General features: G+C 44.5%; 1 protein-coding gene across 1 annotated transcript in view; it reads right to left on the reverse strand.

Annotated features, from left to right (window-relative positions):
• The window catches only part of znf827 (zinc finger protein 827), a 110,237-nt gene that overhangs the window by 71,680 nt on the left and 19,029 nt on the right, over window positions 1-19,528 (reverse strand). The window contains exons 2-4 of the mRNA XM_072462525.1: window positions 8,872-10,110; window positions 5,586-5,758; window positions 4,300-4,789 (exon numbers count right to left, since the gene is read on the reverse strand). Of these exons, the coding sequence (XP_072318626.1) occupies window positions 4,300-4,789; window positions 5,586-5,758; window positions 8,872-10,110 (1,902 nt within the window). The remainder of the gene's footprint in view (window positions 1-4,299; window positions 4,790-5,585; window positions 5,759-8,871; window positions 10,111-19,528) is intronic.

Here is a 19,528-nt window from a genome sequence, read left to right on the forward strand (position 1 = left end):
GCCCCTTTTATAGGTTTGATTTTTTTCCTTTTTGTGGCAGGATATTTCTGTCATTTTTACGCCCGGCCTTCACCTAAGCGTTGTGGGGTGCGACGCCGCGCTGAGAGGGATGTTACAATGGTTGATATATTTTTTAAATGAAAGAGAAAAATAAAGCGCAGAAAGAATTTAAGTACATACTGTGGTCAAGGTCAAATATAAGTTCTGCTGCACAACTATCCTGGCTCCTGTCCTTAGCTTTACTGTACCACACATTAGTCAAGCAGATTTGATCAGTCGGAAGTATAGATGTGTGTAACGTTAAACGAGTAACATGTGATGGCTGCAAGATACTCCAATGGTCGCAATTGTTTTTCTGTCATCGTCGTTTTGTTGCTTTCGAAGAGAAGTGGCCGCGGAGATGAATCGGAGAGATTGGTGGTAATTAAAAACGGGGGAAAACTCGATTAAAATGTGCTTCTGCTAAAATTAACTCAAACTGACCTTCTTCTTGTAATCCTGCAACTCCAACACTGCCCGAGACTGGGAAAAGGACTCTGCGATCAAAGCCTTTGCGTTCATTAAAACCCGGCCGCACTCATTCAAGTCAAACATCCTTGTGTCTCCCGTTTCCACCTCATTCTCCTTGAAAGATGCCCCGACTGAGATGTACGCCACTTGACACTGGGCTGACATTGTGGGCCGCCATTTTGGCTCCTGTGGGAGTAGCCTGGGCTCCATTGTGCAGTCTGGGAGTGAAGCGGAGCTGGCACCCGGGGGGCAACTGTGCAGGGCCAGGTTGAGTTAGACCGAGGGGGGGTTAACTAAGCCGGCCCATTCCCTATGCGTCCTGCCAGGGTCACGGGACGCCGCTGAGGGCGCTAATCATTTCAAATTATGAATTCCTTTTTAATTATGAATTATGCATACATTTTTAATTAATCTAATGTTCCCAGGGTTTTCTCCGCGCATCCGCGCTCAAGATCTCAATCTAATTACGCAGCATTAAGTGGAAGAGTGGCAGCGGTGGCCTCGACCCGGGCGCTGAACCTCGGTCAACCTTTTTCCATCAATCTTGCCATCGCCGTGACACTCGTCCTTTCATACTCGGCGACGCGGTGAAATGCATCTAAACTCTGTCCTGGTTCGCCTTACACAGCAGCGTCTGCAACAACTGTGTACGAATAATGCTGCATCATGTGTTAAGGCCTTAAAGAGTGAACACAGGAGTCATGGCAACGTCACAGATACACAGACAGACCGCTAGATTATGTGATCAAAATGTCCTTGGGCAAGACACTACACCCACTTCAACTCTCATGCTTGTGAACGCTATATATTACACCAGGTTGTTGTTGTTGTTGTTTTATGGCGGTTGGTATCCAAGTGTTACATTACCGCCAGACTTTATTCTTCTATTACACCAGGTGAAGGCATTTCGACAAACATATGGAAAATATGATGATTATTATAGTTTATGACATCATCGGTTTCAGAAGTGGTCAGAAAACAAAAGAGCAATAGTGAGTGCAAAACAATGTCTCAGAACTTATTTGAATTCTTATTTAACTCCTCATGTTCTGCCGGGTCACGGTCAACACACTCGCTGCCATTCAACGAAACAAGAGAACCCAAAATCCTCTAAGAAAGCAACACATTTCATTCTTTTTAACAGTAAGACGCACAAAAACACGACTTACGATTTTTTTTTTTTCAGCACCCGACACAAAACGTGCATACCACTTTGTATTAATGAAGCCGATTTTGTTCAAATAACACCGTAATTGTGCCAAAGTGTTTCTTGACCCTGGAATACAAACATCATCACGCGCCAATTCATCACACGTCTTTGGCAGAACGTGTCGGGTTCGTGCTCGAAAGGGATTTAAGAACGGCTAATGCGTCACCTTAAGCACGGAATTACTGAACGCTTTTGAGTCAAGTGCGTGATAAACATAAAACTGTTTTCAAAAACGTAACTCAAGGTCAGGTTTTTTTTATTCCAATATGTTGTATAAATACTTAGAAGGATAAAGAAGTGGTGAGGAGGTTTAAGGGCTGGCAGCAGAAGAATGCCCACAGGTTACAGATCTTTAACAACGCTGACAAAGTGACAGAACGTGGGTGAGGAAAATTAATCCATTTGCCGACGTGCCCTTGAGCCCGGCATTTACGCTCAGGTTTAAGCACTTCTAATTAGTCGCCGTCAGCAACCACAGCCCACTGCCCGCCGTCGCTTCTTAATTTTCGCTAATAACTTTTCTTTTAAATGTCTCGCAGCTTAAACGTCAATGCGATTGCAGCGAAACTTACCTTTTCAGACAATCTCAGACCACATTATCAGTCCCTCTTATATTGTGTGTTCTGTTCCGTTGTCCTGGAAGGTTTCCTTATGTGTTTTGAAATAATTCAAATAATGATAATTTAAAAAATAAATTAAAAATAATAATTAAAAAAAATACAAATACAAAAATAAATAAATAAAAACAAAACAAAAACAATGACTTACATTTGATTATAATATAATATTATATTGATGGCACCGTTTATCATTGAGAGCACATTTGGGATTATTGGAAAGCTGTTTTTGTCACACGATCTGGCAACCTAAACATGAGGAGCTCAATCTGATTTCTGATTGGATAATTTTCCACGCACAAAATGTAAAAGGACTTGGTCATCATTGTTTTTTTTAAGTGAGCAAATCAACAATAATATAGCAAAAGTCGATAGTTATTTGATTTGAACAGGTTTATCGAGGTCATATTAACATTCATAATTACATCCTAACATACTAACATACACAGATCTTTGGTGGTGGTCTTATGAAGTACGAACGACAATGGTTTCCCTTAGTCGAGATTTTTGAAAACTAATAGCACTTGAGTGTCGACACAATTGATCAAAGCTGTGCAAATATAATGTATGGTACAATGACCATGAATATATTGTAAATTACAGTTTTGATATCAAAGCAATGTTCCACAATTTGAAGGAAAGTACCAAAAAACATGTAAAAAATGGAAAAACTTTCAATCACTTTCAATGTGAAACTTTACATTTTGAAAGGCTGGATTACGAGAGGGCGAAAAGTCTTATAGCATGTAGTTTCCCCGTATAACCCACCCCAGATTACAGTTTACAGTACTTAAGCATGTGAAAATACAACACTCTGACCTACTTTTTTAACTGCATCATGGGAATAAGACTGGAGCCAGTAAACAAAACCTCTTTAAATCTCGTCTTATACCGAAAACACAGTTACGTCGGAACCAAAACAATGGTTACAGTGCCCGAAACTTCATATTCTGATGTTAACCATTGTTTTATGAGATAATGGCATAAACAAGACGCGTTTGTCTCTGTCAAACTCAAACTACATCCAACTGCTCGCACTGCTCTTGTGCTGAAATCCCTTAAAAACAGCTCGCAGATAAATACCGCAGCCTTGACCTGGAACGATAAACATAGAACCGTTTACACTTCTTACGAATGTTATTTCTGGTGACAGAGAGGAATCAAAATAAAACTTAGGCCAAAGGGGAGACAACATCAAGCCGACTGTGCATTCGAATGTGGTACAGTCGTTAAAATGACGCAGTGGAGTTGGGATATAAATACAGTAAAGGTGCGTTTAAAAGCTCCTAGGGTCAAATCACGTCCTGTCGCTTTGTCTGTTTCAAAACGTGGAGCGTCAGCGAAAGGCCTGACCTGGATCTCAGTGATGACAACTTTGTTGAACAACTGTTCATTGTAGCTTTTCTGTACGTATTATGTTACACAAAGACTTAACCTATTATTGTACCAAAACGCACACGTTTACCGACATTTGCTCAACAGGCTCTCCGATCCCGGGAGACGTGCTGCCAACTTCCTCAACATTTAAAACAAAACTAACAAGCTATACTACTAACATTATCAGACTACAACTTTTAATGCTTTATACTCAGGACAACCTTTATTCAAAGCATGTGTACTGACTGTTATTCTTCATAGATATTGTGTTTGGAAAGCCAAGAATGATGTGATCTGACTTTCCTCCTGCTACAGACAGAACTGTGTATTAGAAGCCAGACTTCTTATTTCTTCCAAGATAAAAATATCATTTTTCTGAAAAATGTCACACCAACTTTAACGATTTCAAGTTCACTGTATGTTGCAAGTGAAAGGTTCAGTAGGTAAGCACATTTTACTTCAGTAAAGTTTGAAAACCCAGGCTTGAGACAAACTAAAATACTATTAAAATAAGCCAAAGAACCAACAAGCCAAAGATGGGACATGTGGTCATTTGTATGCAAATCGAATGTGTTGGGCACTCACCTGAGAGCTTTATAAGCAGGTCAGTGGCTGTCTTGGTACTGATGTCCGGGCTGAAGATGGAGGCTGTTATAGGGGCAGTGGGACTGGAGCGGACCCCCACAGTGACTCCAGGCAGGTCCAGGGAGTTGGCACTGCTTCTGGGACGCTCGCGGCACAGGCTGAAAGGAGACAGCACAGACAGGTCGCGCTCCTGGGGCTCCTCCTTGATGTGAACATGATTGGAGGAGGCCTCCAGAGGAGGGGAGGTGTTCGTGTGGTTGTCCAAGCGCAGCGGGGACACTTCGCTCCCCCTTAGCTCCCCTGGGGTGCTGTCACCCATCTGGGAGCCCTCGCCCTCAGTGTCCGTGGTCAGCTCCTCCTTCACCTTGACGTCTGTGCGAGGGAAGTGCTGGTGGCAGCGCATGTGGAGCTTCAGGCTGAAGTGTCGGGACGAGGTGAAGGGGCACAGTTCACACTGAAACGTCTCGCCTCGGTCCTGGTGCTGATGGACCTGCAGCAAAACAGGTCTGGACATTAGCTGGCACGTTGTAATGTTATTCAAGAGAAAAAGAAGAAAGAGAAAAAACTATGTGCACAGACTCTTTTCACAGTAGAGACCATGAGCCGCGTGGAAAATATTTAGGCAGATTTAGTTTTATGGCCTTGACCTAACCTGGCTCATACATGATTGATGTGTGCATCACTCTGAATTGTGTTCTACACATATATCACTCAGGAAAGTTTCTTGCCAAAAGCCGTTGGGAAAAGACGTAACGTCATGACGAATATTTTAATCCGATTGGTCGAAGCGTCACAACAACAGAACAAGCCAAAAATCAAACTGTTGTTAAATCAGTCAGAGAAAGACTTCCTCATCCTCAAATACACAAAGTACTTCTATGTGCATGTTTGTAAAAGGCACAATACTGCGTAAATCTAATAAAATGGGTCTAATATTTGTTTAAGTTTGACTTCCGCCCAAACCACAATGCTGCGCTGTGATTGGTCCGCCACAACAGTGGGACATGGGCCGGATGAATTCTCAAAGACTTTGTGAACTGGCTTGTGAATGTTAGCCTTGACCTGCAGTAACAATGATCCACATGACACACTTCCTCATTCCTTAACAAGAAAATTAATCAAACAAAGCCCTTATTGTGAGAATATAATTTAAACATAAAGTGTTATAGAAATGCACAATATATTGAGACAAGGCTAAATATTAGCGTAGAAGAGTGGAACACTCCAATGTAATCAGAAGAGACTTTTCCTCCATGACTTGCAGCTAATGTGTGTGTCCGTCTCACCTTCATGTGTGACTTGAGATTGTCTTTGCGAGCGCAGCGGAAGGGGCACAGGGGACACTGGTGGCTTTTCAAGCCTGTGTGGATAACCATGTGTCTCTTCCAGTAGCTCTTGCGCTTGATGACCAGTCCACACACCGGACACTGGAACGGTTTGCCACCATCCTCTGGAGAGCCTTGGAGAGGAGCGGAGGTCAGAGTTATGACAGGGAGAAAGCATTTGAGGAGTGTCAGAAGCCTCTCATCACTTTTATAGCACATGGTACAATCTGTTATTTTTCTCAAATACACCTTTTTCCTGAGAGAAAAAAAAAAAAATCAGCCCTTCAGAGGAGCTGTGAAGTAACTCAGGGCTGCCTCTGTGTGTGAGCCAACTTGTGCACATCTAATAGTGGAGTTATCAGGGGAATTACCAGCTGCGAGCAATGAAACAATGGAAGTGAAGGCTCGAGCATGTTTTAGTATCTCGATTATTGTTGTTGGCTTCATATCCGGCATCCATTACTGTTTAATTGGTCTTATTAGAAAGAGGCATGATTGCATTACAAATTCTACCCGGGCCTGTCAGGATGGCTTCATAAGTATTCCAGCGCCGTTCCTTGAAAAAACATCTGGTAATCAGTGTTTGGTGAAATTACTGTGCTCAGCCATTCATTGACCTGAGGTGTAAAACCTGGAGACCGCCTATTTGCAACAATAAAGCGCCATCTGCGGCCCAAACCTCTCGGAGCGGCGCCGGGATCACAATGCGAAAACGACTTGCACCGAGTCGGGGAGCAGAGCGGACAGTGCGCCGTGCTTTATCCTAATTGTTAGCGCGTCCGCTTCATGCTAGCGCTCCGCCGTAACTATGCAGAGCGCGGCGGTGGAGGCGGTTTATGGTGGGACCGACGAGGGACGACAATAAAACGACGCACGACAGTCAATAATCAAGGTCACGTTTTTTTTTTGTTTTTTTTTTTTTCCCAGCCCGGCGACCGAACAACTACCTGCCTTTTTTTACAGCGCCGCTCGACCTTGGCGGCTCGCGGGTTACAGCCGAGCCCCTCTTTAGCATGCAGATCACAGAATATTACATCGACTGCCTCGTCTGTCTGGAGTCAATTTGATCCGGCCATTTTAGATTTGGTGAGGTTGCGACACGATCCCTGAAAAGTGCCCATCCATCTCAGAGAAAACATTCTGTTCTCCCTTAAGGCCACTTAGGCGGAGACGGCGCGCTCAGAATGTGCAGGGGAGACGCGAGTATGTGCTGCTGCTGCTGCTGGAGCTACACGCGTCGCACTGTATGTTCACAGCTCGGCCCGACCGTGCTCAGGGCTCGGGGAGGACATCGAGAGCCTTGTGTTTGTAGGAGCAAACGAGCCGACATTACAGGATCTTATCTCAGAAGAAAAGTACTAATTATTACAATACAGTTTTATTCATTTTATAGACAGAGGAGCAAGTGATGTAAAAAAGGGGTCAAGACTGGAACAAGCTCGTGAACATCCTTTGAAACCTTAATGAAAAACCACTGATGAGACTGAAGTTCTGCATGTGTGATTAGTTCTGGTTTTGGGAAATACGATGCAACATTTACAGAGAACTGACCGTATTTACATGATCAGGAATAGACCACGTTTAGACAAAACTAAAGAAGTGCATCCAGCTACACGTGTGAATATATCAACTTCTCCTGTACTGCTGGGGTCAGGCATCTGCTCGCATGCTTTAAAGGCGAGCTTGCGTGGCCATTGGTTGAGCAAACGGGCCGAGTGTGAAGGAGCGGGACGCAGGGGGAGCAAGAGAGAGAGTGGCCACGCATCTGTATCCAGTCAGCGGAAAGTATGATGTGTTTGGCCTGAAGTTTGCGCTGCTGATCAGTGCACAGGGCTCCGGTTGGCGGGGGTCGAAGCCAGGAGGAGGCTGCCGAGATGGATATGGACTCCAGGGCTCCCCGCTGAGGCGAGCGCACACTGACGGCCCCCTTTTGGCAGCGCGCACGTCCCAGCACAAACGAGCTGGTCTGGGAAGGCAGCGAGGTCTCAGACGGAACCCCCCGTGGAGCCCGCAGACCATTTCCCAGACTACAAGGCCAGCCAGGGCTGTTTTCTCTCAGCTGTGCCTCTCAATGCTCGGCTGACAGTTAAACTGATGCTACACTACTTTCACTTCAGTGCCACTGAGGTGAGAAGGAAGCCATTACAAACTGGAGAAAACATGTCATGAAGTCCTGAATGCTTTTGTGAGACAAGTAAATCTGCTCCAAAATGAATCTGTTGCATTATTAATGGCCAGGGTTTAATACAATTACAGTATTATGAACACAATAACACTATTTTAACAATAATATGGATGTGTAAATGGGAGAAAAGTTAAAAGAGTATACATTTTTGCTGATGTGCAGGCTTGTATCAACTGCAGTGTTTTTAAATGTGATGTAAACTCATTGAAGGATGATACAGCCAATAAAAAATATGGACAAATACGATTTTAATCAAAGTCACCACCACTGCTGGTCTTTAGGGAAGATCAACATTTGAATATGCCTGATATTTATAAAACCCGTAATGCCTATTGCCGTACGGTCTTTTTTAGTTTATTGTAAATTGGTTTAATAGGTTACAAGCATTTTAAAATGTCATCGCATACGCAATTCAATTCACCATTTGCTTGTTTTATTTTCATTTTAATTCAATAGTCTTTCTGTAAATGCTTTATTGGCCTCACTCTTGACTTAATCCAGTTGAAAATGAATTCACTGCCCTGTCTCCTGTACTCTGCACAAGATTACTGTCAGGAATAAACGCATCTCAAATCTAAAAGTTTGCTGCACTTCTCGTCTAGCGTCGTCATGGACACTCACACCAAGGGGAAAAGGGGAGGAGTTGGGAGCGGGGCTGCTGCTTTTACTTTCCACAGAGAAGACAAGATGCAAACAGTGACATGTGCACTCATAAAGCACATGCTGCGGCTCTTGAGGCGTAGTAAAGGCCCGTCAAAAAGATGATGGATTATTTGCCGGACTCTTCCTGAAAATATTCACGGAATATAGTAGAACTGAAAGCGGCTGCGAAGCCAACTTTCACAGATTAAACTACTTAAGGCTCCTCAAAGATGCAACTTGCGGCTCTAATTAAGAGATAAAGGCGAGAAGTGCAGTAGAAGTGTGAACAGTGATGTTTGACCAGTCCACGCGCACGTCTGGACACAGCACAGGTGCCCTCCATTTAAAACCATTTAGCCATTTTTCACATTGAATGAATTACATTTATCGCCCAGCCCCAACTCTGTATGAGTGCATTACCTGCTTGGCTGTTGGGCTTGGCCCTGCCCTTTGGGGTGGAGGGCAGCAGCAGCTCTAGGCCTTGGGTGGGAGTAGATGTAGGTGTCGGCATCTTCTGGTTCTTCTCCAGCAGGGGTTTGACGTCCTCTTGGAGGACTGCAGACGTGCTTAAGGGGGAGCCTTCCTTCTTCTCTGCCAGCAGGTTTCCCGCTGCTCTGGCTGCCACCTCTTTGAGCAGGGCAGCAGAGGAGGTCATGGACACGAGAGAGAGGAAGGAGCTGGCTGGGGATTGTTGGTCAGAGGCAGCATTGGTCGTGGAGGCCTGGTTTCGCTCGCTGACTTTCTTGGAAAGTGCCGCGAGAGTGGAGCTGGCCGACTGTGGGCTGAAGGGAGAGTTGAAGGCATCGAAGCGTACCATGTCGTCTGTTCTCCCCGATGTCCCCAGAGCGGGCACCACAGAAGAGGTGGATGAAGAGGAGGAGGAGGTGGAGGAGGCCACAGCGTTCTTGTCCTGCAGCACAGCATTGGCTGCTGCTTTAAGCTTCTGTATGGCAGAGTCCGGAGACAGGCTGGAGCCACAGGGCGTGGAGCAGCTGGCTGGGGGCCACTTATCAGTGACCCCAGCCCAAACAAAGCCACTGCCATTGCTGGGTGAGTTAAAAGGGTCCATGGGCTCCTGCTTGATGTTGGTAAGTGAAGGTGCCAAAGAGGCGGGCGATGCTGAGCCACTGTTGTTATTTGCAAGTTTTCGGGCAAGAGCACTTAGCTGTTGGGCGTGGTGAGAGGACGGGGACAGGGTGAGGGGTGGGGCTAGGCCTATTGGGGGGGACTCCCCTCGAGAGGAGTGTCCCAGTAGGTCACCAGAGTCTAATTTGAGGGAGCCTGCCTCTAGGAGGCGCCGCAGGTTACTGCTGAGGGGTTTGCCCAGGGCTCGAGATGCCGCCTCCCCGTACAGCGACGACACCACCGACGACAGAGTGTCCTGGGCTGAGAACGCACCACTGTCCAGCCCCAGCAGCTCCAGGGAGGCACGATGGACGGGGGTGGAGCTGCCCAGAGAGCTGTCTGCTCCACAGGTGTCGTGGTCTGTGGAGCCTGCACTGGCTCCAGGCCCGTCCTCTGGAGAGGAACCCCGGGCACACAGCAGCTCATCCTGAGTGTCTCCATACGACGACTCAGAGCGAGTGTCAGAAGCATTCCCAAACCAGCCTTCATCCTCCACAGGACCACTGTCCAGCCCTCCTTCATGACCGTCCAAATCTGCAAGCAAAGGCACAGGGAACACAATCAGAACTTTTGCTCTTGTCTTGTTGTTGTTGAAACTTTAAAAATACATATTTTGATGAGCAGCCTAAGAGACAATGATTGCAGGATATTTGGAGATTTAGTCATCTGGACAGAGGACACTGTGAATCCTGATATGAGCACAAGACTGCACTGTATCCTCAGGCCTGACCAAATCACACAAAGAACTCTTTTCTTATAAAAAAGTACCATTTATATAGTGCATCCATGCGCAAGTAATTTTGATTTTCTCTCTTTTTTAAATATATTTTTCCCACCATTGGTCTGGAAGAGTCTAGTAAAGGGGTTACCATGACAACGGGTCCTTCTGGGAGGCTAGACAGCAAAGATTAGGGTAATGGAGGTTACAGAACTAGATTAATATTCATGAGCCTGCGGATACCACCGGGGAGCCAATAAGGATAGGGTTAAGGTCACCAAGGGTCATTAATATACACTTCATGTATCAATATTCATAAGCAAAACATTACAGCTTGCCAGACAAGGGCGAACAAAGAAAAGTGAATAGTCCTGATACATAATAACCAACCTCCATAACAGTATGTCAAAAGGACCTACACTGGGCTAACAAAATGCCAAAACTGTATTTTCCTTCTCTGTCTTTGACTTACAGTGCACAAGCTCACAAAAGATCAGACACACAAGAGTTGTCTTAAAAACTTGAAAATGTATACAACTAAAAGTAAATGGCATTACATTACAACTGTTTGCACTTCAATACAGCGTGTATATGTACACGATACACATACACCAAGGTTGTGCTCACCCTTCGTGACCCTGACAGAGGCCTGGTGGGTCGCGCTCTGTTTACAGGCCAGGGCTGAGTGGTTGCTAAGCAACCTAGTCCAGCAACCTGTTGGGATCATTAGAGTTAGCTGACATCTGGCCAGCGTGCCTCACCATGGTCCACCAAGGCCACCACAATCACAACCCAGTATGAGCTCTCTCCTGCTGCAGGAGAGATCACACACAGCAAGGCCATATGGGAATTAAAATATAATTAAAAATAAATATTATATATAAGATAAGATAAGCCTTTATTGTCCACACATGCATTGTAATTGCAATCGAAATTTCACCAAGTAGATACAGAGGAAAAGAACAGATAACTTGTAGAAAATTTTAAAAAACACTCAAGAACTCTTATTAAACAAAAACTCATATATATATATATATATATATATATATAAATAAAATATTATATTATATAAACTAGCCATTTAACACAAATAATTTTGAAATGTCTATTTCCAAAGTATGACCTCTGCTCAAAACCACATGTTCACATCGACTCTGGAACTCTCAATTAATTTTAATGTTTTTCAACAAAATCGTCAATTTAACAAAAAATTGACGATTTCAAATGATTTGATCTCAGCCTGTTGAGCTTTCGATTAATTGCCCGGCCCTGCATACAGCACACACAGCCTCAGAGCAACATGAGAGCTGCTGACTGGAGTGCCAAGTACCACAGACACAAGTCACAAACTTGTACAGCCAGACACTCGACTCACACAGAGAGAAAAGTCCGAAATATGATATCAAATGAGAGCAACACTTTGCCTTGTCCTGTAGAAAGTCGTATACAGAAGGACACTGCTGGATCTTACTGAGTCCTCCATACACTAGTGTCTACTTCCTGTACATGCAGGAGAATCAGACAGAACTGACCTCCACCACATTTTAGAAGCTGTAGTAGTCTATGGTGAAAGGCCTATGCAGGACATTTAGAGCAACATACACACGTTTATTACAGGGCCTGTCGGCACAACACCACCATCAATTATTTTATGTTTTTGGCACGTTTGCCACTTTGGCACCTGAGCAGGGTTAAGAGCCCTGAGCAGAGGGGGGTGGGGGGGGGGGGGGGGGGGGGGGGGGCCTTGTGAGTCATGCAGGGCAGGGCCTGACCCATTTCCATGTGACATGCAAAAAGCCACTAATGGCCCTAATGTGGTTAGAGGGAAATCACTAGATTTCTGACCCAAGGTCTTATGTTTGAGGCGGAACTCGGCTGCGTCGTAAGTTCACCGCTGAACCTCAGGGTTACAGAACACTACACCACTCTCCGATGCAGCCTGCTGCCCCTGTGGCACAGTGACATTTCACATTTCACCAACTTAAAAAACATTCATCTAAGTTCTACTCATGAGCGGTGCTCAACACCAGCTCACGTGAAAGCAATGAAGACAGTTCACTGAAAAGTCATTCCTCAAGTGTATGATCCAAACAGCATACTGCCTCTTTGCCTCTGGTACAGGGGGGGCTCTGCGACAGATTACACAGCCCCACACATGAACATGCAACCAGTGGCTGCCACTGAAGGGGAACCATTTAGCGGTGCAATGGCGGGGATGACTTGCATGTTGAGACCAACAGCTGCAGGGTGCTCAGCAGTCTGGATCTGTTATCACTCACACACCAGTGAGTCAGTGGTACAGCATTTTCTCACTGGGACGCAAAGATTGTCCGTCACCATGCACAAAATGAACATGTGGTCAGGTTAAAGGTGATGTGTGTAAGATGCACTCCTACTGAATTAACAGCAGCACTACCTAACCAACTCAAAACAAAAGACGTGGTGTTTTGTTGGTCCATTATGGTCGTAACAGAGCATGTTAATGAACATGCATGATATACATGCTTTAAACACGGCGGATTATAGCTATGGGCAACAACACTCTCAATCATACACCAGCATACTGCATATTATACATGATTTTAGTGGTAGAGGAAACCGACACACGGGAAGAACATTTTGACTAGTCACGATTAGATGATTGATAGTTGCAGCCCTACTCTGCATGGCCACGGTACCACGTCCTGGAATCACTGACACACAGTGGGCTAGACAGACGGCACCAAAAAACTCCACACTTCTGCCCATCACTCTGCACATCATTTTTAGCCTGCAACTCGCGGGGCTAATGCAAACAACCACATTTACTACTCAAGTTGTGTTTGTGAATTTGAGAGCAGAGTGGCATCCAGTACGTAGATTTAATCAGCACATGCAGATAATGCTAAAAAATAGTCACACGAAGGCAGAGAGAATCATTTAGTGGACCTGCGTTCCGTTTTACCTCGCTGTGTGCCGTCAACAATCTCTTATTTGTGAACTTGGCACAATCGCTTTGGCCTTTTCCCAGCGAAGATTGACTTATGGCCGCGCTAAAGCTGGGGCGAGATCCAGATTTCGGCTAACGTCATCAGAGGCAGAATGGCGCAGGTTAGAGAAAGGAGAGACTGGAGAGGGACCGGAGTAAAGGTAGGTCAGAAGGTCACTCGGCACATGACTCGTGCTGGGCTGCTGACTCCCATATTCCCCCTTTCCGCCTCACTCTCCAAACGCACACACAAAGCTATTCTGTGACTTAGCCAGGCATGAAAATTGGCCTCGCTGACCTCGGGCCTGAGTGGGGGCGGGGGCGGAGGGGTGAGAGGAGACAGTCAAGGAAGGAAGGGACAGATAGAGGGATGGTTAGGAGGGGGCTTTTGGCGAGGCGGAAAAGGAGAGGAAGCCATTAGCCGATTAAGGCAGGGACGGAGGTGCATCAATACTGAGCCGATGTCAAAGGGAGAGTCATGGCCGTGAGCTAATATAGCAATGAGAGAAAGAGGGGGGGGGAGGAGGAGGGAGCGCGCGCCAAATGGAGAGCGTCTGTGCGGGTCAGACAATCACTAAAACACGCCGGTCGCCCACTGCTAAGGCAGAAAAAGTGAGGCGACATTAAAAAAAAAAAAAAAAAATAAGTGTGTCACAGACTAAAGTCATTGCGAGGATGATTAGTGTTCGGCGTGTCTCGCTGCTCGGGCCGCTTGAAGGAGGCGGTCGGAGGCGGTCGGAGCCGTTGCGCGTCTATGGTCCCGGGTTAAGGAGGCAGGGCCACGGGGTGAGGACACGGGAAGGAGGGGAGAGAGAGAGCTTGGATGCGGCGCACAAGGAGCTGCGCTGGTAATTAAGTGTCCGGCCGAGCCCTGGCGGGGGTTGCCACAGCCGCGGGCGATGCTAATGAGCGCGCCCGGCGGTCAGGGCTGGCTTATTAACTCGCGCCGGACAATATGGCGGGAGCAGCGCTGGGCCGGCGCGCTCACGTCTCTGCAAATGACTAACTGTACTCTCGAGGAGGCAGGTAATTCCATTAATTGGGACGCGCTGGATCAGGATCTCTTGCCTTCTCTTTTCCATAATCTTCCGCACACCCACGCGCTCGGTTGTTTTTATGATTCTGTTTCGTCCTCGCTCCATCCCTCGTTCCCCCTTGCGTCTGTCTATCGAACTGGAAATGCGGCGGTGAACAATAAAACTAAATAGAACACAGATGCTCTGAATAAATCCAGCTGGACATGTGGGAGCGAGCCAACATGAACTCCCTTCTTCAAATATGATCATGCCACCGTCAGTCTGGTGCATCACTGTCGTTCTTCTTGGTTCGTGTCAGGTTTTCCGTTACTTAATTACAAAGTTGATTAAACAAGACAGCCAGTGTAACAATGAACACGTGCCGAGCACAATTCGGGCAAAATAAGCGTGACACTACTTTACAGCGCTTTCAGGAGAGTGCGAGTGTTTGTTGTGAGAAACTTTTAGCAGCTTGGTTTTTAGACTCTAAGACTTTTGACACAAATATAGACATGGCACAAAATCATGCTAGCTAACAAGCTAACGTAACAAACTAGCTTTCCTGTTTTTTTCCTCAAGTTCATTTTTCCCCCCCTCAAGTTCATTTTGTTTCCCGTTTCCCCCTCAAGTTCAGTTTGTTTCCCCCCTCAAGTTCAGTTTGTTTCCCCCCTCAAGTTCAGTTTGTTTCCCCCCCTCAAGTTCAGTTTGTTTCCCCCCTCAAGTTCAGTTTTTCCCCCCTCAAGTTCAGTTTGTTTCCCCCCAAGTTCAGTTTTTCTCCCCTCAAGTTCAGTTTTTCTCCCCTCAAGTTCAGTTTTTCTCCCCTCAAGTTCAGTTTGTTTCCCCCCTCAAGTTCAGTTTGTTTCTCCCCTCAAGTTCAGTTTTTCTCCCCTCAAGTTCAGTTTTTCTCCCCTCAAGTTCAGTTTTTCTCCCCTCAAGTTCAGTTTTTCTCCCCTCAAGTTCAGTTTTTCTCCCCTCAAGTTCAGTTTTTCTCCCCTCAAGTTCAGTTTTCTCCTTCAAGTTCAGTTGTTTCCCTCAAGTTAAGTGTTACTTTCCAAAGCTCAAATTGTGGATGCAAATGTCAAACGCAATGAAAAAACATTTGAACTCGGGGAAAGAAAAACGCAATCTAATAAAAAAAAATAGAATCAGGCAAATCCACAATGACGCTAATAATTGCAAAATGTTTCCATATATTTTTCAAAAATATACTTAAGATATATCCAGATTCTTTCTCCATCAAACATGTCAGAGCCATCAGTCTCGTCAGTCAGGAGCGATCTTCCTCTCCATTCCCCGCTCCGCTACAGCCCGGGACGAGCATAAAGCGGCCATCTTTTCGCCGGAATCCGAGGTGAGCCGATACTCTGGCGGCGGATCAGGGTTCGGGCGGCGGGGCTATATATAATGGTAGTCGAGTCGTATTGAAAAGTAGCGCAAATTACCATCTGTGTATTTTCGGCCTTGGCCCCGGTGGTTTGTGGGCACTTTGGGCGGCGTGCCAGAGGTGAAACAGGAAGGAGAAGTGTTCTTGGAAGAGAATGAGACGACTGAGAGCCCCGGACCTCTGAAATTCCTCATTGCAGATGAAGTGCACTTTGCCCCCTTGGTTTATTTTTCCCTTCCATTTTTAGCATCACATGTAAAAAGAGAGAGAGAAAAGTACGGCTGGCTCATGAGCTCAGATGTGTCATCAAAGCTATGGGCCTACACAATAGCAGACTGTCCATATGCACCGCAAAACAACTAAATCTGATCTGAAGCTCGTTATTTCAGACGGCTAAAAATGGAGCTGGAGTTTATAGAACTGCTTGCATCTCATTTCCACTGCACTAAATTGACACATTTTCACACCATTACCCTGGCCTTTGCTAAAGACGTATTGAGCCGTCTTGTCCTATTACGGTTTGCGTTTCTGACAAATAAATATACTATGGATTTGCATTATCAACACGTAAACGAAACTCCAAATACGCAATTGTTTTATCGTCGAAAGCATCACTGGAGTTGCATTTTGGTTCTCTGGAAAGTTGAAAATCCCACATGTGCACGGTCATCAGGCAGTAGGGATGTTACAAAATATTTGCATAACGATCATTGTGAGAATGAACATCGCCATTTAACAATTAGTCACGTTTATTGTCACGACGGCCGAAACGACTATAAAATCCTACGTGTTCTTTCCTTCTCGTTTTCTTGACGCACCGCCGCTCCTAACTATGTGACCCGCTTTATCAGACTTTATCAAGCGAAATCAACCTTTCTTAATGACTAATTTGATAAAAACGGCGAGATAAAAAAGCACTTAACATTTAGTTTGACTTTTTTGAGGAAAGGCTGAGCAGAAAGGACTTAATTTTGCTTCTAATTTCTTTAAATTGAACTACTATGATTATATTGTGGCCTAAATAATCACAAAATATCGAATAACCGAATAATCAGGCGTTAATGCAAGTGTTCCTCTGTGTTTTTAAAGTCCGAACACCTTCTTCAGACACTCTCTAATCCTTCCAGCTACTGTTTCGACATCATAATGCCCTCCGCTGACCTCTATACACAAGTCTGTTACTGCTTTTCCTTGTTTTCCATACACATGCACTGTTTAAGTTCGACTACAGAGAAAATACCAAGACAAAGATTAACAAAGGAAGAACAAACTAAGAGCGACTTTACTCCAAACCTGAACATTGCGCAATAGGGCCTTGAAGGAATGTGGCTTGCAGGAGAACAAACTCCTCAATCGTTCTTAATGCCACGCGAGTGTTTGAATTACAATCATCAAAATCCCACAAGAGACATTTAAGAGTGAAGCTGCCGTGCTTAACTGACGTGACTTCTCCACAATTATGAACTTAAACAAAAGACAAAAGAGAATGACCCATGTGTTTTTTGTTTCGTTCGTGTCAACAAATTCCGCAAAACACAACCACATGTGCGAAATCAAATCTACGGAATACATGATTCAGTTTTTAAAAATCCGTATTCGCCGTCTCGCAATCGGATTTATCGTTCTGAACCAGAGGGTAATTAGCGGCGTGGTAGCGTTAGCGGCTAATGGCTCTAATTGGCGAGTGAACACGGGCCAAAGTTTGCCTGTCACCGTCCCAAAACTTGTACGGAGTGTCTGAAATGTGCAGCGTCAGCAAAACATTTCAAAACAAGTCCACAAAAAAGCGTTATTTATCTGATTTGAGCACCAAAGTATTCTGTTAAAAGGTCAGAATACACAAAACAAGTGAATGGTTATAGAATGTAATGTTATTTTTGGCCTGTAGGCTTTATTAGACGGGACAGCGGGAAATGGAAATGGGGACGAGAGAGGGAGGACCACCAGAATGTAACTTGAATACAAGATAATTCCACGAAAAATGGAAATGCTCTAAGCTTTCCTTTTTTTCTCTCTCTTTTTCTTTCTTTTTTTCCCTCTTCTTATTCTTTTTTGACTATGTTACTGGACTGTATCTTTATTTACACACAAGTTTTGATTGGTCTGTGTTTATTCTTTCAATAAAAAAAATGTAAAAAAAAAGGAAATGCTCTGAGCTAGCTCCAGGAGAACAAACACAAGTTAGCTACCCTGTCATTTCCCCTCCAGTTCAGTTATTTTCCAAAGTTCGAAAATGTGGTTGAAAGTGCAGTCGTTTCAAATAAAAAAAAAAAAAAAGGTATTATTTTCCCTTTTCCTCTTTTATCTGTAAAACTAATTCACACTCACTTCTCTTCTGCGCATAAACAGAGCCGAAAACGACGCCTCGCTGGACCGAGCGCTCGGGCAATTAGTCAAAGGACGTCTAAACAAAAAATGGGAATATACACAAAAAGAAGAAATAAAATCAACACAGCGTTTGAACAATCGCCGGGCTGTGACGTGACCGGGCCGTGTGGGTGGGTTAAATCTCGGGGTCGTAATAATAATGCTTTTGAGGGTCGGAATTTGGTTCTCTGCCGTAGCTCGCGCAGTTCTATGTTCCTGTGTTTCTTAGAGGTTTGTTTTTACCCCCACAGCAGTGTTTTGTCCCGTTTAAAATAGATTTCTGAAAGTAAATCCATAACTCCCACCTTCACCCTGGCCCCAACCTTACCCAGTATCCCCAAAGCAGACCCTAATCTTAACCAAAACCCTGCAACAAAGTTATAAACGAAAAAAGTCCATCATACGTAGTGATAAATACTTATGATGGGCTAAAATGTGAGCTGATGTTGAACAACTTTCAACAATATCCTGTTACCATTTTTATAGGTCAATGTCCATCACGGCTCAATAAATGTGCACCTAGCTACTGGGGCTGCAAGATTAATAAACTCTTGAATTGATTAATCAGATCAAAATGTGAAAAGTCACAATACAACGACCAAAGTCACAATACAACGGCCTTGAATTTCCAATGCAACAACGTAATATTGTGTCTTCTTATTATAAAACCTGTAATGCTAGGCAGAAAACTTGCACCTACGTCTTTATAGTATGACAAATTATAATACATCCAATTTTTCTATGTGTGATATCTGCGATCATCCGTCATCAGCAACAACGTCCAAAAAAATGGATAGTGGCTTAAAAAGTACATATGGGAAGTGTTGTTTTAGATAGAGCTGCATTAAACCACAAGAAAAGCAAATGTTGAACATTACGACAGAGAAAGTCTTAAATCTAGACAATATTTAAACTATTATCACAAGTTAACGATTTCTTACTTATGTATAACAACAAAGCATAAACATTTTTAGGTCATGTTGATCACCTTCACCAAAAGCACTACAGGGAAATGCAACATCCCATCTGTACCAAAGACAGAGGGATTCACAAAGGGAGCGCTCTATAAAAGGTTAAAAAAACGCAAGAAGCAAAACAAAGCAATGTTGAGAGGCATATTTTGCTAATAATTTATGATTTTGTTAATTGTAAAGTCCAATATCGATATAAAACGAGACTGCAGAGGTGTATAGAGCTGCGTATAGAGCTGCGTATAGAGCTGTGTATAGAGCGTGCAGTGAGTATGAAGAACAGAACTGGAGTGTAAGAAAACAAGTTCTCTTATGGGTGGCCTAAGTAAAGTAAGTATATAGAGCAGGGCATAGGGATGGGTGGTAGGGGAAAACAAGCTTTCAGAGCACTCAAATGCAGGACAATACAGAACGACTTCATAAAGCATGAATCAATCAAAATATGAATAACCTAATGATAAAACAACATTCTCGTCTGTAGAAACACAGCGAAGGGTCCGTGTACCTGCTAACCATTTACCCTCTGAA

Source organism: Eucyclogobius newberryi, unplaced genomic scaffold, assembly GCF_026437365.1.
Source record: "Eucyclogobius newberryi isolate DKJ021-1_F unplaced genomic scaffold, fEucNew1.0.hap1 SCAF_4, whole genome shotgun sequence".
NCBI classification, from domain to species: domain Eukaryota; kingdom Metazoa; phylum Chordata; class Actinopteri; order Gobiiformes; family Gobiidae; genus Eucyclogobius; species Eucyclogobius newberryi.